Genomic DNA, 26,430 nt, shown 5'->3' with positions numbered 1-26,430 from the left:
CTGGACAAAATTCCCTGAGGATGCCTGCTTCTTTCCAGTGACTGCCAAAATAGTGTAGGAATCATAGCTCAGACTTAGATATCTGAGCCTAAATTAGAGCAGATGAATTCACCTTTCTAGGGAGCCTCATCAGATCGAGTCATACAATGGTAATACTCAGTACTGACCCTGTGTTTGCGATCTTGTGCCTTCTCCTGTGTTCCTACACCAGATTTTAAACTAATTCCAAAGCAGTAGGCAAAGACATTTCCTAAACAAGGTGGAACAAGTCTGTTACAGGCAGCAAAAAGCACAGTAAATTCATTTTGACAGCCACAGATATATAGCAGTGTCTGCAGAGGAGTGGGATATTCTACCGGAGTGCTGAGCTGGGTTTTGGCTTTAGGGGATTTATACTATGAGGCCTTGGGTGCCATGGTTTAGTCTGGGGTGTCCCTGCCCATAGCAGGGGGTTGGAACTGGATCATCTTAAGGTACTTTCCAACCCCTAACTATTCTATGATTCTGTGATTCTGTGATTAAACCACTGAAAGCCACTGAGAGCTGAAGTTTAAGTGTTTTGTTTCAGAGTCTGCTTATGCTCAGAGTCAATTCTGAATTGCTTCAGGCAACTTAAAAGCTGTTCTATGTTTGACACTGCATTTCCAGTTGGTTCCTTTCCACAAATCAACTTCAAACGTTGCAGCGTTGCTGTCACTGTATGATTGAGTCCTGAGATAAACTGAGTTTCCATTTCTCCATGGGTTTATTGTCCTATCTTTTAAATGTACAAGAGTTAGAAGAGGGAAATACTTCTTGAATAAGCAAAAGCCAAAGCCATGTACAGATAGTTATGCTTTTGAGGGCTCAATAGTTTGGGGGTTTGCTGTTTTCCATCCTCCTCCATCAGCCCAGAAAGAAGCTGATTTCTCTGGATAGATACAATGGCATTGAAACTTCAGAGGCTTTTTACTGGACTTGTTCTTTCTCCTGCTTTGTATAAAATCAGTTTTGTGCTTAACAGGTTATCCAAAGAGCTTCTGCTGGATCCACAGCAAACCTTGGTCTTCAAAGTGTGGCATAAAGCAGGTACAGTTTGTAGTGCAGTATTGAGAGAAGTGTCCTTTCTGCACCCCTGACTTGTATTTCATCATGGAAAATCATGGAATGGTTTCCCCTCCCTGAGCTGCTGCTCACACTCTGGGGGTGCAGCCCAGCACATGGAGGGGTTCTGGGCTCAAGCGCTCACTGAAACCAGGTCATGAGGAGCTTCTCCTCACCCAACACCCCAAGTCCTTCTCAGGCTGCTCCATCCAGTCTCCCCCAGCCTGTGTCTGTGCTGGGATTGCCCCAACGCAGGGGCCTGATTGAACTCCATGAGGTTCACACAGTCCCTTCTGTCTGACCTGTCCAGGTCCCTCTGGATCCCATCCCTTCCCTCCAGCGTGTCAGCTCCTGCACAGTGTCTTTCCCTGTGAAGTCTAGACATATTTAAGGGGCTGTACCACTGATGTTTAGGATTCCTGAAGATGTTTTGTTTGCATGCAGTTCAAATTAATACATGGTTTATGTTGTTCTTCCCCAGAGACTGAGCGAGTGATAGGGTTTGCATCAGTGGACCTGTCTCCTCTGCTTTCCGGCTTCCAGCTCGTGTGCGGGTGGTACAATATCACAGACTTCAGTGGACAGTGCCGAGGGCAGATCAAAGTAGCAGTGTCCCCTCTTCAGAAGCTAACTCATCTCAAAAAAGAAAGGCAGGCAAGGATCTGGAGCCAGCCACCGAGTTCTGCAGTATGTGCTTCACTTTCCTCCCGGTGCATATCTGATCAGCTTCCTCATAATCAGCACTGACTTGGACTCTTCATTAGGGACTGTAGTGATAGAACAAAGGGTAATGGGCTAAAACTGAAACAGGGGAAGTTTAGATTGGATCTAAGGAAGAAGTTCTTTACTGTGAGGGTGCTGAGGCACTGGAATGGGTTGCCCAGGGAAGCTGTGAATGCTCCATCCCTGGCAGTGTTCAAGGCCAGGTTGGACAGAGCCTTGGGTGCCATGGTTTAGTGTGAGGTGTCGCTGCTTATGACAGGGGGGTTGGAACTGGATGATCTTAAGGTCCTTTCCAGCCCTAACTGTTCTATGATTGTGTGATTCTATGACTTTGTGCTGATGAGCAAACAGCAAAAGCACTGTCATGGATCAGTCTGTGTAAACCTTAAGAAACACTTCCTTAAGGATTCTGCAGTATGTTGCCATGGTCGCTGCGGACCAGCACTAGTTAGAGCACTCATTCAACCCTAGGTCATGAACAGCTCCCAAGGCTTCACTCCCTTGTCATTTCATGGGTGTTTGTGGTGTTCTTATTGTTAGGGGAATATTCTGTGGGTTTCGATGTCTGGGAGCCTGGCGTTGTTCTATTTGCTGCTTTGGGTTGCAGCTGATGCCCCAACCCTATAAATTCATCCTTTCATTGGTTAGGAAATGTCTAATTTAGCAAAAATCTTTGTTTTCTGGAAGATTTGCTATTTCTCATGGGATTGTCTTATTCTCCAGCCTTTCCAGTTGCACTGGGGAGTGATACACACATGTAATGGAGCCTCTACACCCTACTTACCATCAGTTTACTCCTCAGTGGTGTGGATGGAATTAACAATGTTTCTGTAATGAGAGTGTTGTGAAATGATGCTTTGGCTCAGTGCTGGAAAATCCTTTGGAATTTTAAAGCTATTTAGAAACCTTCAGGTTTTGTTTGTTATACCTCAAAAAGATACTGATTTGTTTTCCTTATTTTCTTGCTGTGGAAGACTCATGCACAATGTTCCTCTTTATTCTAGGTGAAAGCCAACATTCCAAAGTTTCCCAGTAATGCTACCAGCATTTCCAAGCAGATGAATACCTTATTAAAGGAAGTCAGTGCTCCGACTCGAGAGCGGTAAGTGCACTGGCTATCCAACAGTTTGATTACTTTAAGAGCTCAATAATCAACCTATCTGAAGCCTGTTTGCTCTACTGAAAAAGCACAAGACCCTGCCAAAGGTTTTTCCTTGTGTTTAGGCTTAAAGATTATACCAAATTCCCTTTACTAGTGTGAAGGTGGCCCAGGAGATTACCTGAGAGAGGTTCCTGTGTACTAAACCCAGATGTGCTTTTTACTTCTCATTAATATTTCCCAGTTTCTTTGATTTACACCCTTCAACATAAGGATTTCCACTGTGCCATTGCTGAAACTGTCAGGTGCTTCTTCAGGCCTTTAGCATAAAATCACAGAATCACAAAATAGTTTGGGTTTGAAGGAAAATGGTTTGGGTTTGGGTTTGAAAGGGAAAATACACAATAACTGATTAAGAGCTATCAGGTGTAGTTTACAGCAGGATGAGTTTCCAGGTTTAAATCAGGTATATATTTAGGAGAATAATATTTATTATCTCCAGAAATATAGGACTGAAAGAGACTTTCTGAGCCATTCTGTCCCTTTCCCTGCTGCCAAAATCAATCATCAATGGAATGGCAGGGACACCTTCCACTAGACCAGGTTGCTCCAAACTCATTCCTATCCCTACAGGCCCTTGTCCCAAGCCCCTCTCCAGCTTTTCTGCAGCCCCTTTAGGTGCTGGAGCTGCTCTAAGGTCTCCCCTTCAGGAGCCTTCTCTTCTCCAGGCTGCCCCAGCCCAGCTCTCTCAGCCTGGCTCCAGAGCAGAGCTGCTCCAGCCCTTGCAGCAGCTCCATGGCCTCCTCTGGCCTCGCTCCAACAGCTCCATGTCCCTCTTGTGCTGCTGCCCCAGAGCTGGATCAGGGCTGCAGGGGGGGTCTCCCCAGAGCACAGCAGAGGGGGAGAATCCCCTCCCTGAGCTGCTGCTCACGCTCTGGGGATGCATTTCACTGATGTTGGATGTCCACAGCTGTCAGACTTCTCACAATTAGAGATTTCACCCTGTGTTCTGTTGTTACACATAGGCCTGTTTCTCACAGAACCATTCCCTCTGGGACACGCACACCTCGGCACAAAGAGCACATGCAGAACGTGCGCAGGTTCCACGAATCCCTGCAGCAAGCAGAAGGGAACATGCATTGGGCAGCGAAGATGGATTCGTTGTCAATGTCCTCACGTGCTTCTCTTCTGACTGCTCTCAGGTAAAGCAGATCTGCAAACAACATGGTGATCAAAACAGTAGGCTTGCAAAGCCCCTCTCCAGGCCTGTAGCCTCTTTAGGCACTTGGAGCTGCTCTAACATCTCTCCAGAGCCTTTTCTTCTGCAGGCTGAACAAGCCCAAATACCATTAAGTATATACCAAATCGATCATAAAATCAGTAATGTCCTTAGATCTTAATAAAGCAGAAATCCTCTGTCAATATTCTTGTCTTTATGACTTCAGTTGGAAAATCATCTCAAATGCAACACTTTGACTAAGTAAGTTTAAAACAAGCTCTTTTTTGTGTATTCCAGCCTAAGTTTCATAGCTAATTGGACATTTCCTCTTGCGTGTTATCCTGTCAACTTCAGCACTTGCCTGCTGATCTCTTTTTCAGTAATAACCTTTAATCTCATAGTTCATATTTACATGCTGTTGAGTGGAATGATACAAATGGAACCACTGCCACAAGCATTTTTTTTCCCTCTTACACAATTTCTTCCCTCTGCTTACAGAAAAAACTTGAGTGAGCTGGATGAGGTGCAAAGATACTTCAGTCAGAAGCTGACCAAGTCTTTTCCTGACTTCAGTTATGGGAACACATCCAGACCAAGTCATGAAGAGCAGGAGAGTGATCATCGGGGTTCAATGAGCAGAGAAGTGGATCCCAATGGATGCCATCTTTTGGAAAGATCTAGTCAGTTGGTGTCTCAGGTCAGCAGCCTCATCAGTGGTAAGTTGTCACCTGGTTTAGAGCTTGTTGTCAGAAGCTGCCTTAAAGGATCTGCAAATATTCTATGTGTTCAGGACCAGTTGTTGGTGTTGGTGATCTGTGCATGTTGGTCCCGTGGGAGAGAGGTTTGTAGAGACTTCCAAACCCCTCTCACAAATGACAATGTTGAACTGAAGCATTGAGTAAGAAGATTCAGTGGGAATTAAGGCCCTCTCCATAGAGCCTGAACTCCACTGGAATTTCAGTGTCTGTTCAGTGGGAAAAGGGAGGTCTGTGGAAAAATGATCATCACGGAGCTGCTGCGAGGGCTGGAGCAGCTCTGCTCTGGAGCCAGGCTGAGAGAGCTGGGCTGGGTCAGCCTGGAGAAGAGAAGGCTCCTTAAGGGGCCTTAGAGCAACTCCAGTGCCTAAAGGGGCTACAAAAAAGCCTAGAGAGGGGCTTGGGACAAGGGCCTGTAGGGCCAGGCCAAGGGGAATAGCTTTAACCTGCCCAAGGGGAGACTAAGATGAGCTCTTAGGCAGAAGCTCTTCCCTGTGAGGGTGCTGAGGCGCTGGCCCAGGGTGCCCAGAGAAGCTGTGGCTGCCCCATCCCTGGCAGTGTTCAAGGGCAGGTTGGACACAGGGGCTTGGAGCAAGCTGCTCCAGTGGAAGGTGTCCCTGCCCGTGGCAGGGGTTGGAACTGGATGAGCTTTTAGGTCCCTTCCAACCCAAGCCAGTCTGTCTTATCTAAGAAATTACTAAGATCTGCTAACTAGGAACCAAAAAGAGGTGATTGTGGCTTTTTAAGGAATGTCAAATCGCCAGAGATTTCCAAGATTGCATAGAGTTCTTTTAATGTTTAGGCTACTGTTCCAGTCACATTTTTCCAGGACCTGTGTTAGGAGCACAGGCAGCTCCTTCTTCTCAGACAATTTTACCACCACATCTGATCATCAGTCATAGAATCATAGAATGGTAGAGTGGTTTGCATTGGAAGGGACCTTAAAGCTCATCCAGCCCCAACCCCTGCCACGGGCAGGGACCCCTTCCACTGGAGCAGCTTGCTCCCAGCCCCTGTGTCCAACCTGGCCTTGGAATGAGGGAATTCCTGTTTTCCAAATATTGAATTAACAACTGTCTGTCATTTGATTCAAGTTGTTAAATGGAGCAGAAAGTTTGCGATTATCAGTAGTAACTGTGTCTTCTGGGTATAAAACTAGGGAAGCTGTGAGAGGAAAACCTGGTAAGATAATCCATCTTTCCTGAGTAGATTATTCTTCTCCTCTTCCTATATGGTCTGAACTGTCCAATCTGGTTTCAGCCACTCCAAGCAATAGGTGTTTGTTCCATTGGCTTTAGGTGTACTCTGTATATCAGAGTATTTTCACTGTCCAGTTTTTTCCTGTACATGCATGTGGGTATTTCCAGTTATTTCCCAGTAATTTATTCCTGAACATTTCGTTTTCCCTACAGATTTCTGCCCTTCTCTGGGCCTTGTCAGTGATAGAGAGCAGAATGTGACCACATCAGCAGAGTGTCTGACGAAGCAGTACATATTTAACTCAAACCTGTTCTTACGTACATGATTTCCTTCAGAAAGCCCAAATAAATCAGATAAAAAGTGAATTGTGGCTCTGTGCCTTTACTGATGCTGTTTTCTGTTCATCAGACTTACAGGCTATAACTAAAACCAGTAAAGAATCTTCTCATGTGCATCAAGACAGCAGCAGAAAGCTGGGTGTTACATGTGTACCAAGCCAGAAGGATAATGAAGGTGGACCTGAAGTGTGTCAAGGCCAACTTGAGTTGGACTCCTCCAGCATTTGCAGTGATACACAACAGCCATGCTCTTTTGAGAGACCTGTGTTTGATAGACACATGTTGCATGAGCTTCTAGACCAAGCTGTGCCTGACGAGGAGCATCCTTTGCCAAGGAGCTCTACCCAAGAACATGAAGGTGCTTTCGCTGTCCAACCACACAGTGAAGAAGAATATGAAGAAGATGTTATAGAACCACGAACTCTCAATGAAATAACAACCATGACAGACAAAACCAGTCCCTGGTCCAGTGTGCTGTCTGATGGGGAGCAGGGAGCTGACCTGCAATCCATAGACCTGAGGCCTGAAGACCAACACTCAGTGGACACTGATTGTTTCCGAAGAGGAAACAGCAGACGGAGCAGCACCTTCTCCAGCATGCTCCAAGGTGACAACCAAAGCTTGCTCACCACCTTTAGCTCGTGCATTAGCCTCCATGCAGATGGGAGCAGTACTTGGGCAGCAGCAGAAGGAATTCAGAGCTTGAATAGAGGCACGGAAGCAACTGAGAAGGAGCTGTTTCAGCCTGCTCACTTATCAGAGCTGTATCAAACAGCCAATGGGCCTGGAGAAGATGGAAACTGTAATTGGGATAAAGCATTTAATGCTGAACCTCTAGATCAAAATGTAGAGTTTCCAGCAGCATCCAAAGAACAACTGGCATTTCCAGGAGATGTTGGCTTGACCAACCTAGAAAACGCAGAAAGAAAGAAAGAGGAGGAAGAGGGTGAGGTTGTAAATGAAGATCATCAAGACAAGGAAGAAAGTGGTTCTGGTGAGATCTGTATTAAGAGTGTGTCAGCCCAAGCAGGCTCAGAAGGAAACAGTGGAAGCTTTTCTGATGACAGTAGTGAAGACCCACTGGAAGAGTCAGAAAAGGCTGTCAAACCCAAGATTGTTTTGTATCCTTTTCTTACACACACATTGTGTTCAAGGAGAAATACACTATGGGGAGCTCTTCCCTGAGAAGTGAGAGTTGATGACCTGGGAAGGTGTCAGAAGACCCTGTTACGTTGTGTCTCACACCATGTAGTGATGACAGTGTTCAAGGCCAGGTTGGACGGGGCTTGGAACAACCTGCCCTAGTGGAAGGTGTCCCTGTACATAGCAGAGGATTGGAACTGGATGAGCTTTAGGGTCCTTTCCAATCCAAACCATTCCATGATACTATGACTTCCTTGCAATTTGTCACCAATATCCATGAGAGTTAACTTCATTTTGGGTAGTGCCAACCTGTCTTCTTGCATTTCTTCCCCATGTTGGTTTTCTCCATGGATTACAGCTCTTGTGTTTCTTCTCTATCAATGTAGTTTGTTTTGCTCTTTCCCACATTTCTTGCACAGATCCCAGATCTCGCTTTCTGTTTCACCAAGTTGTGTTGGAATTCCTGCAGGATGAAGCACTCTACACTTCTGTGAGGTATTACTGTAAAGCAAGTTGGTGGCCCATGCTCTGTGAGGCCAGGTGAGAGAACCAGATGTTGAGAAATATAGTATATGGATTAAAATGAATGAGATTCAACATCTGGAGGCCATTAACAGCTATTATAGTGGGGTTTATTCCACATCTACAGCTCCAGTGGGGCTCTGTGCAGCTACACCGTGCCAGAGGTTGTACCTTAACAGTTCTGTTCAGATCTGATCCTATTGTTGTTCCCAACTTCTTCCTTCCACCCCAGCAGATGGAAGCCACCATGAGACTGCTCAGCATTTCTTCTTGTCCCTCCACAGCTCCAGAAGTAAGTATGGGACATCCTTTCCTTTCTTGTCCTAGTTCAGCAGAGTCCATTCATTAAAGCAGGAACAAAAGTACCTGTCAGCACTCAGGGTGGAGGTGATGGCTTCCAAATCATGTCAAGGAGAATCTTTCTGATACCTCTTCTCTCTGTGAGAGTCATTTTCAGTGTTCATGGCTGCAGCATCTGTGATACTTAAGGGTTTGCATAAACCAGTTTGTCTAAACACTCAGTGGACATTGCTCCTCTGCGTTGGGGTCAGTGAACGGGGCTGGAGCTCACTCTGCACTTGTTCAGGCTTTAATGCGAGGTAAGAACTTTGGTACCAAGGGGAATGGCTTTAACCTGCCAGAGGGGAGATTGAGATGAGCCCAGAGAAGCTGTGGCTGCCCCATCCCTGGCAGTGTTCAAGGCCAGGTTGGACACAGGGGCTTGGAGCAAGCTGCTCTAGTGGAAGGGGTCCCTGAGTTGGAACTGGATGGGCTTTAAGGTCTGTTCCAGCCCAAACCATTCTGTGATTCTGTGATTTCAAGGACACAATCTGTAACTTGTAATAACAACTCCAATTTGTGTCTTTGAGATCAGGATGAAATGAGGGTGTGCCAAATGCCTCTCCTTGAGGGGCAGCAAGTAACATTTCCTCAACAGAGGGGGTAGTAGAATACTTAGAGAGATTGTTCCTCATACAGGAAAGCTGTTGATTGCTTTTCCTGTTTTATAGTTGGTTTGATGTGCATCAACATGTATTTAGTGCAGAAGGGTTGTAGCTCACTTGTTTTGGGGTTTACATACTATTCATTTCCAGCCCCAGCTTTGTGATGAGTGTTGGTGCAGGTCTGGGTGCTGCAGCAGTTGGGCTGTCTGTTTACTACTCCCAGAATACATAATGTGTTCGTTCCCCTCCTCATGACCTATGAAACACGTGCTTTAAGGAGCATTTATGTCACTGGGAACAGCTTGCTTGATTAAAGAGCAAGGAAACGGGCAGGATCTAATAGCTCTGAAGTAATGGAAACTATTTTAGATCAATAAACATGTTTACAGCTCAGGTGAAGTACCTCACTTGTTGCTGATTTGTGTTGTAAAAATGATTTTTTCCTGATTTACCTTATATTACCTTTTCCTAAAGCTCTTGGAACTTATTCCTTATGGAAGTAGAAACCTTTATCGGGGGAGACTTGGGTACAATATGCTTCAAGGATCCTCAGATGTGTCTTGATGCTAACACCTAGTCTGCAGTGTGTCTTAGCGCCTGCTTTTCATGCTGTGCCTAAATATTGTGGATGAAATCAGCAGCAGAACCTCAGCTGTCTTTCTCCTTTGGCATGTCCTCCAAATTCTCTGTGTTTGCCTCTGTCCATCACTGATTCCCCCTTTCCTCTGCCTTCTTGTCATCTCCCTGCTTCTGAGTTTTGCTTTCTTCACAGACTTAGCTACAGTTCTTCCAGGTCTTCCTGAGCATCTGCAAATCATCACTCAGACCCATGGAGTAATATTAACACCAGCATTACTTTGAATTCCCTCTCTCTGCTAAGCTTAGTGGCTGAAACACCCTCCTGAAAGTGAGTAATAATGAGGGAGAATATTATTAGGCACTATTTGAATATAGCTGACCTTAACCCAGCTTCATTCCTGGACTGGCTACACCTAATCCTTCACTGTAGCACTTGTAGGGGTCTGTTGAGACAGGACTCAGTTGTGCCTTGTGTTGTGCACAACACATCACATCAGACATCAAACACCCTGGATGAAGAGTGAGTTTGTGTCCTATGCTGAGGGTAAAACAGAGTTCAGGAAAACTGCTTTCTCATAGTTTTGTCCTGAATTAGCTCTAAGAACCTCAGTTTCTAAATCTGGGCTGGTTTCTGCACAGCTCAGCAAACACCGAGCGTGACAGCAAGGCTGAAGTCAGAGCTGTTGTTGTCTGAAGAGCTGCAGTCCCCTCTCGCTCACGTGGCAGCTGGCAGACTTCTCTCCTGGCCTTCCCCTGCCAGCTCCCCCTGTCTCGTCTGACTTACTGCTTTCCCTGTCTTCCTCCTCAAAAGGATGAAGAAGTGGTGAGAAGGGGAAGCCTTCATCTCAAAGGAGCTGGCTGCAAGGATATGAGGTTCTGAGAAGGTGCTACAGCAGCTCCAGCCTCAGCCTGGATGCTGTGGTCACCTTCTGGGCACCTCAGTTTTGCAGAGCCTCATGAAATCTTTCCTTTTTAGACCTTTTATCTCCATTATATCAGACTCAGGCTTCCAGTTCTCTAGCTCTTCTCTTCCACACTGGTCACCCACTGTCCTGTCTGATCCACCTGCCCTGGGGTGACTCCTGCTGCTGTTCAGGTTCAGCAGCAGCTCTGCACTTTCCCAAGCCCTGGATGGGGCTTGGAGCAAGCTGCTCTGGTGGAAGGTGTCCCTTCCCCTTGGCAGGGGTTGGAGCTGGATGAGCTTTAAGGTCCCTTCAATCCAAACCATTCCATGATTACTATCCAAATCTTATCTCTGACTGTTGCTCCAGCCTCCATTCTCTCTCTTCACCTTTACTGCATTCATATGTTCCATATTATTTTATATACTATGGCTGATCTTCCAGGGCCAACATTTACCCTCTCTAGGTGTGTTGTTTCCCTCAAAGAGCACCACAACATCGGTTCTGGGAAGGTTCAGAACAATCACATTCTAGAGGGAAAACATTTCAATGTGATTCCAGTGAATCACATTGAAACCACTGAAATCACATTGCAACCATGCATATGGGTATGGGGATACCCATAGCCAGGCTGCTGCCTTTCAGAGTCAGCCCAGTCTAATGGTCATGGAGCTGGTTTGGGGGAGCAGGAGGAAGTATTTGAAGAACTGGAGAGTTAACAGGATACTCATTAAGATATCTTGATTTTTTCCCCCGTACCTCTATGAATATGCCAAAAGGATAAGAAATACGGGAAACAGTTTTACATAGAATAATTCCTATTTGTATATACATAAATTTACCTTCAATGTAAATTAGAACTAACACTTTTCTAACACAGATCTTGACAGATTCAGAAGAAAAGGGCTTTATCTGTTCTATAAATGGCCACCAACTGTCCAAACAGCCTTTACTGGCTGGAATGTTTCCTCTTGACCTGCTCCCACTTCAGCCACAGCCACTAAAGCTCTTCTCTTTCCTCCCTCAGCTTACCCAGGGAGCAGAGTTAAGGCTTTTAGTCTCCAAATTCACCCTCCTGTCCCCTGGAACAGAAATGCTGACATTCCCTTTCGTTTTCACAAGCAGGAAAGCAAACAGCGGGGCTGAATTCCTGATGTCCCTTTTGGAGTTGCTGGCTCTGGTCCATGGTTTGATAGGAACCTTTTCCTGTTCAGAAAGCAGAAGTAGGTACAAGGTCATGGCAGGGGGAGGCTGTAGCCTATTAACACAGATCTGTTTTCACTCCTTCAGCCCTGTGCACAAACAAATCCAGACATTCAACTTGCTGAGCCCCAGGGCTGAAACCTTCCCCAGCTCCGGTACCAGGATCCTTTGACTTTGAAATAACTCATCCCCAAAACCTGAGCAGTGCTTATAAATCTGTTTGCTTTCCTCCAGCCTCTGGCACACAGCAATCAGATAATCCAGGTCCTCTTTTCCTCTTGGATCTTCCTGATTACTGGGTGCAACCGTGGCTGAGTGTTGGGTACATGGAGGCTGGGACAGTGTTGGCTTAGAGACAGAGGGAGAAAAACCCAAGAGGGTTAAAGCACTGAAATAGCCCCTTTGATCTATCAAAGAAGCATCTTAAAGATGCAGCACAGAAGGTCTTGATTGATGTTTTTTGTGTGAGGAGTGTGCACGTTTCAAAGTAGCTTTATATGGACGTAGGTATGGATGGAGACCAGTGATGAGTGGTGTCCTCAGGGTTGCTGTTGGGACCAGCACTGTTCAACATCTTTATTGGTGCCATGGACAGTGGGATCCAGGACCCTCAGCAGGTTTGCTGATGCCACCGAGCTGTGTGGTGCAGTGACCCTGGAGGGAAGGGATGGGATCCAGAGGGACCTGGACAGGCTGGAAAAGTGGGACCGTGTGAACCTCATGGAGTCCAACAAGGCTCATGTGTGAGCTCAAGTGGTAACTGCCCCTTTAAACTTCTCTCATTGCCTTTCACACCTTTGCACATAGAAGAGCAGCAGGAAGAGCTGCTAAACCTTTCCTAGAGCTGGAAATTCATCTGTAGGAAGGTCCTTGGGGTAGTTACACGCATCTGAACACCTCCGCGTTGCTGTAACCAGACCCGGTGGTAAGAGGAGGAGGATTTCAGCCACTTCTATCTGAAACAGGCTGCAAGTGCTGTGTTTTCCAGGCACACCTCATTTACTGACAGTCAGGAGCACACAAGCTGCAATCCATCCCCTTGGTGTCATCTAACAGCACCAGACACCTGCTCCTGTGTCGTGTTTTCAGTGTGCCTTTGAGGCATGTTATTGCACTGGAGGCAAAATGTGAGTGAGGGGCAGTTTCCTGCAGCAGCCTCTCTGACCATAGCAGCTCCACTTTGATGTGCCTCTGGCTTCCCCTCATGCAGGAGAAGTCCTGTGGCACCTCTGGAGTGTTCTCTGTAAGGACAAAGGAGGAAAGCTCATTTAATGTCTACAAATGCGAGTTGCTGTTTCTCTCTTCCCATTGTGCACAAGGACGTGTGCAGCACGAGTACATGTGAGAGGAGAATGGTGAGAGATAGGAAATGCAGTTCCATGGCCCTTTGAAATAGCATTAATGGGCTGATTTGAGGAATTTAATAGAGAGCCATTGCTATGGGGGAGACCAGGAGCCCTGAGGAGAAGGACTTGGGGTGCTGGGTGAGGAGAAGCTCCCCATGACCCGGCTTCAGTGAGCGCTTGAGCCCAGAACCCCCCCGTGTGCTGGGTGCACCCCCAGAGCGTGAGCAGCAGCTCAGGGAGGGGATCCTGCCCCTCTGCTGTGCTCTGGGGAGACCCCCCCTGCAGCCCTGATCCAGCTCTGGGGCAGCAGCACAAGAGGGACGTGGAGCTGTTGGAGCGAGGCCAGAGGAGGCCATGGAGATGCTGCGAGGGCTGGAGCAGCTCTGCTCTGGAGCCAGGCTGAGAGAGCTGGGCTGGGGCAGCCTGGAGAAGAGAAGGCTCCTGAAGGGGAGACCTGAGAGCAGCTCCAGTGCCTAAAGGGGCTGCAGGAAAGCTGGAGAGGGGCTTGGGACAAGGGCCTGTAGGGACAGGCCAAGGGGAATGGCTTGAACCTGCCAGAGGGGAGACTGAGATGAGAGAGGGAAGATCTGGCCTCAGCTGTCCTCAGGGGGTTAAAGAAGCAGAGCTACTTCAGGCCATGCTGCTCACTGGGTCTCCTGGCACCCAAGCTTGATTTGAAAGCCAGTGCCTTGGTCCAGCCTTTTGCCTGCATCGCTGGGCTGCTTCTCCATGCAGCCGGGCTCAGCCTCGCTGGGAGCAGTGGAAAGGTCTCCTGAGGTGATTGGCTCTCTCCTGAGAGATGCAGCTCGAGGATCCTGTTTCTTCTCTGACCTCACCCTTCGGGCTGGGAAATGGGGTTTTTTGGTCAAAAATAAGTGGTTTTGGAGATGTTTGTGTTTGGTTTCCTGTGCTTCACAGGCTCAGATGTGTGTTAACCGGTGACAGCAGCGCTGGGGATGACCCTTAGGGGAAAACACTGCAGATAAAAAGAAACACACCCTGATGTCTACATAGAATCACAGAATCAACCAGGTTGGAAAAGCCCTTTAAGCTCATCCAGTCCAACCATTGCCAGCACTGCCAAGGCCACCACTGCCCCATGGCACTGAGGCCTCATCTCCACGGGGTGTGAACCCTTGCAGGGACGGTGCCTGCAGCCCTGCCCTGGGCAGCCTGTTCCAATGCCTGAGCACCCTTTGGGGCAGGAATTGTTCCTCAGCTCCATCTAAACCTGCCCTGGTGCAGCTTGAGGCCGGTTCCTCTTGTCCCATCCCTTGTTCCTTGGGAGCAGAGCCCAGCCCCTCCTGGCTCCATCCTCCTCTCAGGCACTTGTAGGGAGCCATCAGGTCCCCCCTGAGCCTTCTCTTCTCCACACTGAACCCCCCAGGTCCCTCAGCCCTTCCCCATCACCCTTGGGCTCCAGGCCCTGCACCAGCTCCGCTGCCCTTCTCTGGCCCCGCTCCAGCCCCTCAATGTCTCTCTTGCAGTGAGAGGCTCAGAGCTGAGCACAGGATTCCAGGTGCGGCCTCACCAGTGCCCAGCACATCCTGGCTGTCCCTGTGTTTGCTGCAGCCGCAGCACAGGACGTTAACCAGAAGCTGATTTAGCAGCAGTTACAGTTTGTGCAAAGAGGGAAGGCCAGGAGAGGCCAAGTTTTCCTCCAGGATGGTTTTCAGGTACCTGCTCCTGTGTGGCTTCCTGCGGTCAGCAGGTTTGGGTTTGCTGTGTAAGCAAACTGCCCTCTCCGTGGCAAAGGGGTTGGATTTTAGGGTTCTGCAAATTAAAGGTAAGGATTAAATTAATAATTAAATTTAATAATTAAACCCCAATATTCAGGGTGTCAGAAGCCAGGGGAGACCCTCCCATGGCTCCTTTGGCTGTGGGTAGGCACAGGTTCAGGGTTCATGTGCCAAAAGGCTCTCTAATAGAGGTCTGTACCTTTTGCTTTCTGCAGTGGTGAGAAAAGCCAGCATTGCAGCGGCTGCTCTTGTGTCAGGCAGGGGAATACTTCACCATGGTGAAAATGAGTCTTTCCAAACACCTGGAACAAAGAAGGGTTTTTACCCAGACACCTGGAACAAACGTGCGTTTATCCAAGCCTTTGCTTTTCAGTGTGAGGAACAAGAGAAACCCCCTCAAGGAGAACAGCTGAGCAGCAGGAACCCCTTCACGAGGGCTTTGCCCTGGGTATCCTTTGCTGCAGGACCCTGAATGGGTGTCCCATGGACACGGGCTCCTAACTCCTGTCCCTTGTCCCCGCAGAGCGCAGCCCTGCTGCAGGGTATCCCCTACCGACGGCCCCAGCGGCCCCGGCCCGCGGCTGAGCTCTCGGAAGAGGAGACCCAGAGGATCGCCAGGATCTTCTCTGCTCAGCTCTCCAAGAAGGAATAACGCTGGAGAGAGCCCGCCCAGAGCTGCTGCTTCCCGAGCCACGGCCTGCTGCACCACCTCCTCCAGGGAAGAGGGCATGGAATCCATATTGGTATCCCACTGATGCCTGGGGGGAGCTGAGAGCATGCGTCTTGCAAGGGCAGGTCCCCAGTGAGACACCCTCTCAGGCATGGAGCTGTCCTCTGGTCTCCAGCTATTCCATTTCTGGGATTTAATCATATGGAATTTCTCTCATTAACCTTTTATTTTAATGAGAAAACACACTGAGACAGCTCCTTCAACCATCCATCAGTGGATGCTCCATGCATCCATCAATGCTCCATCAAGCATCCATCAAAGGATGATGGAAGGAGGACGGAGAACTTCGATGCCCATCAGCAAGCAGAGACCTGGTGCTGTGGAAGGAGTGGGAAGATGAGATCCCTCCCCAGGGACCTTCCAGAAAATACATGCTGGGAAGCACATTCTTGGAGCAATGGATGTGCCCAGGGGGATGTGGAAGCCCAGGCCAAGGACACTGTAAAATACCGGGATGTGTACAGAAGGATTTTACTAGAAATATGGAATTTTATATCCTAAATTATTTTTGTACGTTTTTAGGTCAGGAACCTTTTGGAAAATGGGTTTGGATACAAACTGGGCTGAGTTCTTTCCGTGCTGTTTGTGTGTCAATAAAATTCCCAAGGTTTCTTGTTGTCCAGTGCGAAGTGTCCCGCTGGGCATGGAGCTCGTCACTGGCAGGTGGATGGGTTCCTTCCTCCAGGAGCCTCCAGTGCCAGAGGGGAGAGGATGTCATGGAATGTTTCCCACAGGGGCACATGGAAAGGTCACTGCAGAGTAACTGGATATCAGCTTGGAGTGAGTGGACCTCGAGGGAGAGGGAACGCTCCAAGTGAGGTGCTGAATTCAAACCACTCTTTTGTATTCAGGATGTAGCTCTGAAGTTGTCGTGGAATCATGGAATGGTTTGGGTTGAAGGGAGCTTAAAGCTCCTCCAGCTCCAACCCCTGCCACGGGCAGGGACCCCTTCCACTGGAGCAGCTTGCTCCAAGCCCCTGTGTCCAACCTGGCCTTGAACACTGCCAGGGATGGGGCAGCCACAGCTTCTCTGGGCACCCTGGGCCAGCGCCTCAGCACCCTCACAGGGAAGAGCTTCTGCCTAAGAGCTCAGCTCAGTCTCCCCTCGGGCAGGTTAAAGCTGATCCCAGCACACCGCGGGCTGGATGCCAGCTGGGTTGGGAACACGGGCAGAGGAGGTGCCAACGTTGACTCCTGGGTTATAGCTCAGGCAGGAGGTAAACAACTTCTCCCTCTTGCATTTAGGTCAGTGGTGGAGCAAGGTCCAGCCAGGTGGGACAACAAGGCCACGGACACCAGAGGTTGGTGACGAGCTTCTGCCTGGAGCCCATCGCTGGAGCAAAGGTGGCTTCTGGAGCTGAACCAGCTCCAAATCCCTGCTCCCTACTCACACACAGGGTGAGCTCGCGCGTCCCTTTGGGCTTTGCGGGTGTAAGGCTCAATAACACCAAGGGTTAAACATGGAGTTCTAAGGAACTGGAGGAAAAGGGACATTCCTTGATCCCTCACCCCCCCTTGGCCTCCAGCCTCATCCCTCCCCTTGGCACCTTCCCCTCAGCCACGCTGTAAAGGTCATCCTGGTTTACATCATGGCTTCATCTCGGAGCCTCTTTGCTGCTCCACGTGAGCTCGGGGGGCACGTTACACCCAGCCACGGAAATCCAGCTCTCTGGAATGGGTTACAGCTCCATGGGTCCGTGCCAGGGGCAGAGGGGATCAACCTGACCCTGAACCGGTCGCCTTTTAACCCTTCAGGTGTTTGCTGCATCTCGTCCTTCCCAAAGCACATTTAGGGTTAATCCCAAATTATTCCCCATCTGAGGATCCTGTTGTGGGCTGCTCTGCTCTGATGGGTGCTGGGGGTCAGGGCAGGACCCAAGGACTGGACCTCAGCCACGGGTGGCCCCACTCTGCTCAGTTCAAATGCCAGCAAGGGAACTGGGTTTCGCTGTCACCCGATCCCGGTGGCTGGAATGCCGTCCTGGTGCCGTCCTGGTGCTATATAAGGGGGAGCCAAGGAGCCAGGCAATGCCCGTGTGAGGAGCCGGGCTGCCAACGGTGAGGCCATGGAGGGGGTCACCCTGGGGGAGATGGTCCCACCGAGCACCCCTGTTGTGGCTGGGATGGGGTGGGATGGGGTGGGTGCATCCAGTGCCATCCCTGGGCTGAGCGTGGAGCCCCTGCCTCAGTTTCCCCAGGGATCCAGGCAAGGAATCAGGGCAGGGTTTGGCTTGTGGGGTGTCTGAAGGCAGCGAGAGGCCACGTTGCCACCCCTGCCCCTAAACTGGACCCCGGCTTGAAGCCCCCTTTCCTTTCCAGCCACCATGGTGGGTCTGAAGCCCCCCGAGGTACCCCCAACAGCCGGCATCAAGTTCGTGAGCGCGGGGCTGGCCGGGTGCATCGCCGACCTCTGCACCTTCCCCTTGGACACTGCCAAAGTGCGGCTGCAGGTAGGACCCGCTGCACCCCACATCCCTGCCAGCACCCACCGTGGGTGCCCCCCGTGTCCGCCTCGGAGCTGCTGGTGCTTGGGGTGACGCGGGTGTCCCTCAGATCCAGGGTGAGGTGCGCATCCCCCGGACCATCGGGGCCGTGGAATACCGGGGGGTGTTTGGGACGCTGAGCACCATGGTGCGGATGGAAGGACCCCGCAGCCTGTACAGCGGGCTGGCGGCCGGGCTCCAGCGCCAGATGAGCTTCGCCTCCATCCGCATCGGCCTCTACGACTCCGTCAAGCAGCTCTACACCCCCAAGGGTGCTGAGAGTGAGTGTCCAGGAGCACCTCATCCCTGCACGCCCCTTGTCCCTGTGTGCACCCGGGGCGAACACCCACCCTCCGTGCAGCTGCCCCACGCCCCAGGGCACTCAATGGGGTCCCCATGTGGCGGGGGACCCACAGAGCCGGGGGTCCCAGCGCTTGTGCTCTGCAGGCACCGGACTGGCCCCGCGGGTGCTGGCGGGCTGCACCACGGGCGCGGTGGCCGTGGCCTGTGCCCAGCCCACCGACGTGGTCAAGGTGCGGTTCCAGGCCAATGGGGCGCTGCTGGATGGTGCCCGGCGGTACAGCGGCACCGTGGATGCCTATCGGACCATCGCCAGGGAGGAGGGAGTCCGCGGGCTATGGAGAGGTAGGAAGGGAATGGGGATGGGGATTGGGATGGGAATGGAGACAGCGGTGGGGTGGGAATGGGGATGAGGAAGGGGACAATGAGCACTGTGTGCAGTTACAGTGTCCCCGACACAAGAGGGACGTGGAGCTGTTGGAGCGAGGCCAGAGGAGGCCATGGAGCTGCTGTGAGGGCTGGAGCAGCTCTGCTCTGGAGCCAGGCTGAGAGAGCTGGGCTGGGGCAGCCTGGAGAAGAGAAGGCTCCTGAAGGGGAGACCTGAGAGCAGCTCCAGTGCCTAAAGGGGCTGCAGGAAACCCGGAGAGGGGCTTGGGACAAGGGCCTGTAGGGCCAGGCCAAGGGGAATGGCTTGGAAGAGGCTTGGAGCAAGCTGCTCCAGTGGAAGGGGTCCCTGCCCGTGGCAGGGGATTGGAGCTGGATGAGCTTTAAGGTCCCTTCAACCCAAACCATTCCCTGTTTTTAATGATGGGATTGGGGATGGATGAAGCAGGGATGGAGACAGCAGGGCCGGGGCACCCACGCAGGGTGCTCCATTCAAGGCCGTGGCACTTCCTCATTGCCACCCCTCTTCCGCACAGGGACGCTGCCCAACATCGCCCGTAACGCCATCATCAACTGCGGGGAGCTCGTCACTTACGACCTCATTAAGGACGCGCTGCTGCGGGCGCAGCTGATGGCAGGTCAGGATGGTGCTGAGCGGGGGGGGACCCACGCAGTGGGAGCCATCCCTGTGGCCCTCACCCCTGCTGTGCCCCACAGACAACGTCCCCTGTCACTTCGTGGCCGCCTTCGGGGCCGGGTTCTGCGCCACGGTGGTGGCGTCGCCGGTGGACGTGGTGAAGACGCGGTACATGAACGCGGGCCCCGGGCAGTACCGCAACGCGCTGAGCTGCCTCCTGGCGCTGCTCATGCAGGACGGGCTCGCTGGCTTCTACAAGGGGTGAGGCTGGGGGTGATGATGCTGAGCACCAGCAAATCGGTGCCGTGAGCAAGCGTTTTGACACCGGAGCCACCACGTCCTTCCCTCTAAATGGGAGAGAAATGGGTTGATGGTGGGGGAGGAATTGCTGGATGAGGGTTTGGTCAATGGCTCGATGGACACCAGTGACAAATGGCAGCCCGCAGGGGTCTCGACTGGGACCAGCACTGATATGGGACCAGGACTCTAACGACATAGAGTGATTGAGTGTGCTGTGAGCAGGTTTGCTGATGGCACCGAGCTGTGACATGCGGGGAGGGAAGGGATGAATCCAGAGGGACCTGGACAGGCTGGAGAGGTGGGACCATGTGAACCTCATGGAGCTCAACCAGGCCTTGGGGCAGGGCAATCCCAGCACCAACCCAGGCTGAGAGAGCTGGGCTGGGTCAGCCTGGAGAAGAGAAGGCTCCTGAAGGGGAGACCTGAGAGCAGCTCCAGTGCCTAAAGGGGCTGCAGGAAACCTGGAGAGGGGCTTGGGACAAGGGTTGTAGGGATACGAATGAGCTTGGAGCAAGCTGCTCCAGTGGAAGGGGTCCCTGCCCGTGGCAGGGGTTGGAGCTGGAGGAGCTTTAAGGTCCCTTCAACCCAAACCACTCTGTGGCTCTGTGATGCACGCACCCCAGCACCAGGCAGGGCACTGCTGCGATGCCCTCCCCATGTCCCGCTTCTCCCGGTGCAGGTTTGTCCCCTCCTTCCTGCGCCTGGGCTCCTGGAACGTGGTGATGTTCGTCTCCTACGAGCAGCTGCAGCGCGCGGCCGTGCTGGCCTGCTCCTGACCCGGCCCCGCTCGCCCCTCGGCGAGGACCTGCACTCAATTACATTAATTGCCATTAATTGAAGCCGTGGGGAGCAGCGATGCCAATGGGCACCCAGCCCAAAGGGACCCATGAGAGGAACTGGATGGATGGATGGAAGGACAAACAATGGGATTGGAAGAGGAACATGGGAGAACGGAGGTTTCCAGAGCGGAGTTTAGGGAGGAAGAAAGAAGTGGTGATGGTTTTCCAGCTGGGAAGAGCATCACTTGCTGATGGTGGTGAGGAGCAGGTGAGCAGCAGAAGCAAAAGTGGCTTCAGGGAGTGAAACCAGCTTGAAATCCCTCTTGCGCTCACACAAGAGCCAGGGATGTGGCATTCCTGTTATTCCTTATGGACGCTTCCAATAAACCGCCCCTATGGGGTCTGATCCATCGCTTTTGGGGAGGTTTATGATTGTTCTCTCAGCCCTGGGATGCTGCTGGAGAAGGGGAAGCTTATCCACGTGTCAGGGAGCAGCTTGAGCAGAGATTTCCATGATGAGGGAAAAACAAGCATGGGAGCAGGGTGGGCTCACGGCCACGTGTGCCCCCATGGGTGCAAAGAGCTGCTGCACGCCCAGCCCCAAGGGGGCCTCATCCACTCACCCTGGGCTCTGCAGCCCCTAGAGCTGCACGATCGCATCAACGATTTGGTGCTCACATCCCTACAAGAATCCAGGCTCCCAAATCCCAGCGCAGCAACGACCTCCCCTGGCCCTCACCTCGGCCCCGGGGCTGGCTCCTGGGCTGTGTCTGCTGCCTCTGCCCCAGGGATGTGGTGAGAACCTCATGGAGCTCAACCAGGCCAAGGGCAAGGTCCTGCCCCTGGGTCAGGGCAATCCCAGCACAGAGACAGGCTGGGGGAGATGGGATGGAGCCTGAGGAGAAGGACTTGGGGTGCTGGGTCCAGAGGAGCTGCTGCGAGAGCTAGAGCAGCTCTGCTCTGGAGCCAGGCTGAGAGAGCTGGGCTGGGTCAGCCTGGAGAAGAGAAGGCTCCTGAAGGGGAGACCTGAGAGCAGCTCCAGTGCCTAAAGGGGCTGCAGGAAACCCGGAGAGGGGCTTGGGACAAGGGCCTGTAGGGATAAGAATGAGCTTGGAGCAAGCTGCTCCAGTGGAAGGGGTCCCTGCCCGTGGCAGGGGTTGGAGCTGGATGAGCTTTGAGGTCCCTTCCAACCCAAACCACTCTGGGACTCTAAGACCCGATTCACACACAAGGCCCAGGACCGCTGTTCCGGGGCAGTCCCTATGGGATGTGCTGATCCCGACTGTTCCAACAACTTTGTGCCCTCAGGCCTGTGCCTCCTCTCCTGGAACATCACAAGCAGCTGAAATGGGACCTGGTGACCACTGGCAGGAGGTCCCTGAGCCCGGGGCTGTCTCTGCCATAGGGAAGGGGATCACCGTTGCCCAGCAAGGAGAAAGCTGCAGTGAGCACAGTGATGCTCTGAGCAAATCCTGGGGTCTTTTCCTCCTTGCTTTTGGTCTTTCCTGCACTGCCCCATGCAGTCACCCCCAAACCAGGAGCTGGGAGGATTCCAATGCCCCCCAAATCCTCCATGACCCCCTGCATGGCTGCAGGGTGGCAGCCAAGGGGTAGAGTCCCTAAAGCAAAGCTGAGTGAGGGCAGCAGGAACAGCCTCAAGGCTGCTGGTTTGGGATGATCCTTGTGTTTTAGTGTGCATAGAACAACCCATTATGGGCTCCAGAGCTTTATTGGTGGGAGGAGAAGGAGAAGGGCATCGTCCCCTAGGACAGGAGGGCATTTCTTAAGAGCATCTTCTTGTTAGGTGTGAGCTTCTTGGGAAAGCAGATGTTGAAGTAGATGAGGAGGTCACCCTTGCGCTGGGTGTCCCCAGGCAGAGGCATCCCCTCCCCTGGCACCACTTTGCAGTAGTTGGGGCTGCAGAGCAAAGGAAGGGGCTGAGAGGAGCTGCAGGATGATCCCAACACAGACTCCAAGCCCCAACGTGTCCCTGTGGAGCCCCATGGCCCCTTCTATTGCTTCCCTGCGGGAACTCCCTGCCCTCCTCTTCAGCCTCACGGCTGCAGGTTCCCTGCAGGCAGCCTGAGCACCCAAACACCCTAAACCCTGCAAGCAATGGCTTTAACCTGCCCGAGGGGAGACTGAGATGAGCTCTTAGGCAGAAGCTCTTCCCTGTGAGGGTGCTGAGGCGCTGGCCCAGGGTGCCCAGAGAAGCTGTGGCTGCCCCATCCCTGGCAGTGTTCAAGGCCAGGTTGGACACAGGGGCTTGGAGCAAGCTGCTCCAGTGGAAGGGGTCCCTGCCCGTGGCAGGGGTTGGAGCTGGAGGAGCTTTAAGGTCCCTTCAACGCAAACCAGGGATTCCCTGATTCTCCATTACCAGCAGCACAGCCCCAGACGATGACAGGAGCCCACTGTGGGCACCCTCCTGCAGACAGGATCCCCCCAAACCTCCTGGAAAGCTGCTGAAGCACCCCAGTAATCCAGGCAACAGGAACGTGTCAGTGCTGAGGCTCCTCCCAGGTGCCCATTCACCTCCTTGGCCACCGAACTGTGCAGGAAGGCCCCTGAGCCCAGCAGCCTTCTCCCCCTTGGCACTTACTCCACGATGTCATTGATGGGGATGTTCAGGAGCCTCCCATCCAGCGTCCTCACATCCAGCATGCAGCCAACCAGGGCCTGCAGGGCACGGAGCAGGACCTGGAGCTGCCTCTGCTGCCCCACAGGGCCTGGTTCCATGGCCTTGCTCAGCCCTTTACCTTTCCCAGGGGGATGGTGGCCACAAAGATGAGGTTGTCATTGGTTCTCTTGAACCTTGGGTGGATTTTCTCCTGGACAACAAAGGTGATGTCAGCTGGAATGACGTTTGGGCCCTAAAAATGAGGGAGAGGGGAAGGCAAAAGGAGTCTTCAGTCAAAGACTCAGCAGGGCACGGAGCAGGCATCAGGCAGAAATCCACCCCTTTTCAGTGATGTTTTATCCATCCTAAGGGTAACTCAGGCAGGAAGGGCTCCTTGGGGTGCTGTGGGGCACAGTGACCCTGAATGGCTGCATTAACCACGCTCCCAACTGCCCATGGCACCAGGAGACCTGCAAAGCACACACAAGGAAACCTGGAAACCTGGCCCAGAGCTCCACACCTCAGGCATTACCTGGTCACCTTCCTTCTCAAAGGTGATCCTGGTGCCCTGCTTCCAGCCCGGCTGCACGTCGACGGTCAGGATCTTGTCTTTGATGGAGCTGGTTTGACCATCCTCGTTCATCACCTGGAGGGGGGTACGAGGGGATCAGTGTTTGTGAACGGGTACGGGCTCTGCTCAGCCACCCGAGCAGCCAGCACCACGCACTGGGTCCGTGCGTGCTGGATCATGACCCTGCAGTGCAGACACAGCCCTGCAGATGGAGCAGGGATCCCTGAGCTGCCACCGGGTCTGGCAGAGTCACAGCCTGGGTTGTGTTGGAAGGGACGTTAAAGCTCATCCAGCTCCAACCCCTGCCACGGGCAGGGACCCCTTCCACTGGAGCAGCTTGCTCCAAGCCCCTGTGTCCAACCTGGCCTTGAACACTGCCAGGGATGGGGCAGCCACAGCTTCTCTGGGCACCCTGGGCCAGCGCCTCAGCACCCTCACAGGGAACAGCTTCTGCCTAAGAGCTCATCTCAGTCTCCCCTCGGGCAGGTTCAAGCCATTCCCCTTGGCCTGGCCCTACAGGCCCTTGTCCCAAGCCCCTCTCCAGCTTTCCTGCAGCCCCTTTAGGCACTGGAGCTGCTCTCAGGTCTCCCCTTCAGGAGCCTTCTCTTCTCCAGGCTGCCCCAGCCCAGCTCTCTCAGCCTGGCTCCAGAGCAGAGCTGCTCCAGCCCTCGCAGCATCTCCATGGCCTCCTCTGCCCTCACTCCAACAGCTCCACGTCCCTCTTGTGCTGCTGCCCCAGAGCTGGATCAGGGCTGCAGGGGGGGTCTCCTCAGAGCACAGCAGAGGGGCAGGATCCCCTCCCTGAGCTGCTGCTCACGCTCTGGGGGTGCACCCAGCACACGGGGGGGTTCTGGGCTCAAGCGCTCACTGAAGCCGGGTCATGGGGAGCTTCTCCTCACCCAGCACCCCAAGTCCTTCTCCTCCAAAGGACAGTGCAGCTCCAGGTTCAGCCCTGCCTCCCCACCAGCTTTCACAGCACCTCTTGTGCCAAGCTCCCTTTCCAGGAGAGGATGGTTCCAGCCTCCCCCTTCACCCCACGGTCACTGCCCTGCGGGAGATCTTGATCTTCTTGGTGCAGCCATGGAACAGGTCTTCAAGAGACAGGTACAGATCCCTCACAACTGGCGGGTCCTGCTTCATGGCTCCTCGGCCTCGCAGCCCCCCAAAAGGCAGGATCAACTCTGAGCCATCCTCAGCAAAGAACTCTGTGTGAACAAGCAGAGGGGGTCATCGCACTTGGATTAGAGGTTGGGGAGCCCCTGGGGTCTCCTCATGGAAGATGAACACCCCAAATATGCCTCAAGAAGCAGAAACCTCCCATCTGCTTCTGCCTGTGACCACTGTCCTGCTCCAGCTGAAGTGGTTTCATCTCGCTCACATGTTTATGGCATCTCAGCAACCCCAGCCCTCTTTGGGGATGGAAATCCTCCATGAAAAGGCTCACAACAGCCTATGGGGAGAGCAGAGAGCCTGAACACAGACCCTCAGGGCTCTCTCCCACCTGAGACTGGGGCCAAACAGGATCTGACCCGCAGGAACCAGGGCCCAGCAGCACCAGAATCACTGGGCAGGGAAACAGCCCCACAGAGCTTCGAGCTCTCATGGTGGCCATGGCATGGTGACAGCCACAGATGGGTCCTGGACCACCCCAGACCCTTCCATGTACCTGCAAAGGGGTTGTCTCCACCAAAGAACTCCTTGAAGACTCTGTGGGGGTCGTTGTGGAACACGTATCCATCGCTCCAGGCATTGTCATCACCGAACTCCAGGGGGATGCCACCTTTGAGCCCCTCTTCTCCAAACTTGTCGTAGATGCCTTTCTTCATAGCTTAGGGAGGAAGGAGGAGTTGGGAATCTCAAGCCCGAGATCCAGGTTTTATTTGTAAAGAGGCTGGGGGAAGAAGGGGGTCCCCACCACTCTGTGGCCAGCAATAGACCCCACTTGCAGCACTGGGTGCAGTTCTGGTGGACATAAGAAGGACATGGAGCTGTTGGAGCAATTCTACAGGAGGCCACGAGGATGAGCAGGGGCTGGAGCAGCTCCTGTATGGAGCCAGGCTGAGAAAGTTGGGGCTGTTGAGCCTGGAGAAGAGAAGCTGCGTGGAGACCTCAGAGCAGCTTCCAGTGTCTGAAGGGGGCTACAAGGATGCTGGGGAGGGACTCTTCATCAGGAACTGTAGTGACAGGACAAGGGGTGATGGGTTCAGACTGAAACAGGGGAAGTTCAGGTTGGAGATAAGGCAGAAGCTCTTCCCTGTGAGGGTGCTGAGGCGCTGGCCCAGGGTGCCCAGAGAAGCTGTGGCTGCCCCATCCCTGGCAGTGTTCAAGGCCAGGTTGGACACAGGGGCTTGGAGCAAGCTGCTCCAGTGGAAGGGGTCCCTGCCTGTGGCAGGGGTTGGAGCTGGAGGAGCTTTCAGGTCCCTTCCAACCCAAACCATTCCATGGAGGCAGCAGCCCTCAGCCTGGCTGCGGGACCCCTGCCCCTGGGTGCAGCAGTGATGGGGGATTCAGCCACAGCCCCACCACAGACCCCCCCGTCCCAGCCCCGCTTACGGTCGCTGAGCACATCGTAGGCCTCCGCCAGCTGCCGGAACCTCTCGGGGGCCCAGGGCTCCTTGCATTTCACGGGGTGGCTCTTCAAGGCCAACTTCCGATACCTGTAACGGGACAAAGAGCGGGGAACGCACCCTCCCGGCCAGCCCTGGCTACCACAACACCCCGGCTACCACAACACCCCCGGCCGGGCCGCTGCTGCGGAGAGCCGGTGGGGAGCAAAGCACCGGGGCACACACAGGGTTCCCCCATCCCCAGCACCACCTCCCGGCCCCCCCCGT

At 52.9% G+C, this 26,430-nt stretch overlaps 3 protein-coding genes across 8 annotated transcripts in view; 2 read left to right on the top strand and 1 right to left on the bottom strand.

Annotated features, from left to right (window-relative positions):
* The window catches only part of C2CD3 (C2 domain containing 3 centriole elongation regulator), a 50,466-nt gene extending 34,886 nt beyond the window's left edge, over positions 1–15,580 (top strand). The window contains 9 exon segments of the mRNA XM_080614380.1: positions 1,004–1,068; positions 1,565–1,786; positions 1,789–1,793; positions 2,811–2,908; positions 3,931–4,107; positions 4,623–4,840; positions 6,488–7,538; positions 8,272–8,374; positions 15,319–15,580. Coding sequence (XP_080470506.1) covers positions 1,004–1,068; positions 1,565–1,786; positions 1,789–1,793; positions 2,811–2,908; positions 3,931–4,107; positions 4,623–4,840; positions 6,488–7,538; positions 8,272–8,374; positions 15,319–15,447 — 2,068 coding nt within the window. The 3' untranslated portion in view covers positions 15,448–15,580.
* Positions 15,581–15,662: 82 nt separating this feature from the next.
* LOC308219437 (putative mitochondrial transporter UCP3) lies at positions 15,663–21,657 on the top strand. Of its 4 annotated transcripts, none has more exons than XM_080614386.1 (7): positions 15,663–16,305; positions 16,771–16,923; positions 17,845–17,975; positions 18,079–18,289; positions 18,456–18,653; positions 19,229–19,590; positions 20,309–21,657. In XM_080614386.1, exons 3-7 carry the CDS (start codon positions 17,850–17,852, stop codon positions 20,465–20,467), a joined length of 1,056 nt encoding a protein of 351 aa, XP_080470512.1. In that variant the 5' UTR covers positions 15,663–16,305; positions 16,771–16,923; positions 17,845–17,849; the 3' UTR covers positions 20,468–21,657. The 4 variants fall into 4 exon arrangements, with proteins under 4 accessions (XP_080470512.1, XP_080470510.1, XP_080470513.1 ...); XM_080614384.1 differs by having other exon boundaries at positions 15,663–16,344; XM_080614387.1 differs by having other exon boundaries at positions 15,663–16,923; positions 19,229–19,330; positions 19,410–19,590.
* Positions 20,313–26,429, bottom strand: DNAJB13 (DnaJ heat shock protein family (Hsp40) member B13). 3 transcript variants are annotated; one of them, XR_013956495.1, is made up of 8 exons: positions 26,150–26,429; positions 25,512–25,558; positions 25,263–25,424; positions 24,644–24,801; positions 23,558–23,671; positions 23,165–23,278; positions 22,786–23,084; positions 20,313–20,434 (listed from the first exon to the last, which is right to left on the bottom strand). XR_013956495.1 is itself a non-coding variant. In XM_080614388.1 (8 exons), exons 1-8 carry the CDS (start codon positions 26,215–26,217, stop codon positions 22,172–22,174), a joined length of 894 nt encoding a protein of 297 aa, XP_080470514.1. In that variant the 5' UTR covers positions 26,218–26,429; the 3' UTR covers positions 21,856–22,171. The 3 variants fall into 3 exon arrangements, 2 of the variants coding, with proteins under 2 accessions (XP_080470514.1, XP_080470515.1); XM_080614388.1 differs by lacking the exon at positions 20,313–20,434 and adding an exon at positions 21,856–22,325 and having other exon boundaries at positions 23,008–23,084; XM_080614389.1 differs by lacking the exons at positions 20,313–20,434; positions 25,512–25,558 and adding an exon at positions 21,857–22,325 and having other exon boundaries at positions 23,008–23,084; positions 26,150–26,297.
* Position 26,430: the final 1 nt, after the last annotated feature.

Source organism: Psittacula echo (assembly GCF_963264785.1).
Source record: "Psittacula echo genome assembly, chromosome: 3".
NCBI lineage: Eukaryota > Metazoa > Chordata > Aves > Psittaciformes > Psittacidae > Psittacula > Psittacula echo.
The sequence above is the reverse complement of the archived record's forward strand: the minus strand, read 5'-3'. Positions and strand labels throughout refer to the sequence as shown.

What these genes read in the sequence shown, in the direction of transcription:
- DNAJB13 (XM_080614388.1), bottom strand. Translation starts at nt 26,217, where the DNA reads ATGCAAGGAGCCCTGGGCCCCCGAGAGGTTCCGGCAGCTGGCGGAGGC. An exon ending in CTACGATGTGCTCAGCGACC is followed by an intron (nt 25,559 to 26,149) that starts GTAAGCGGGGCT and finishes TATGTCCACCAG; the next exon opens with AACTGCACCCAGTGCTGCAA. An exon ending in CTATTGCTGGCCACAGAGTG is followed by an intron (nt 25,425 to 25,511) that starts GTGGGGACCCCC and finishes TTCCTCCCTAAG; the next exon opens with CTATGAAGAAAGGCATCTAC.
- LOC308219437 (XM_080614386.1), top strand. Translation starts at nt 17,850, where the DNA reads ATGGTGGGTCTGAAGCCCCCCGAGGTACCCCCAACAGCCGGCATCAAG. An exon ending in AGTCCGCGGGCTATGGAGAG is followed by an intron (nt 18,654 to 19,228) that starts GTAGGAAGGGAA and finishes TCTTCCGCACAG; the next exon opens with GGACGCTGCCCAACATCGCC. An exon ending in CTCGCTGGCTTCTACAAGGG is followed by an intron (nt 19,591 to 20,308) that starts GTGAGGCTGGGG and finishes CTCCCGGTGCAG; the next exon opens with GTTTGTCCCCTCCTTCCTGC.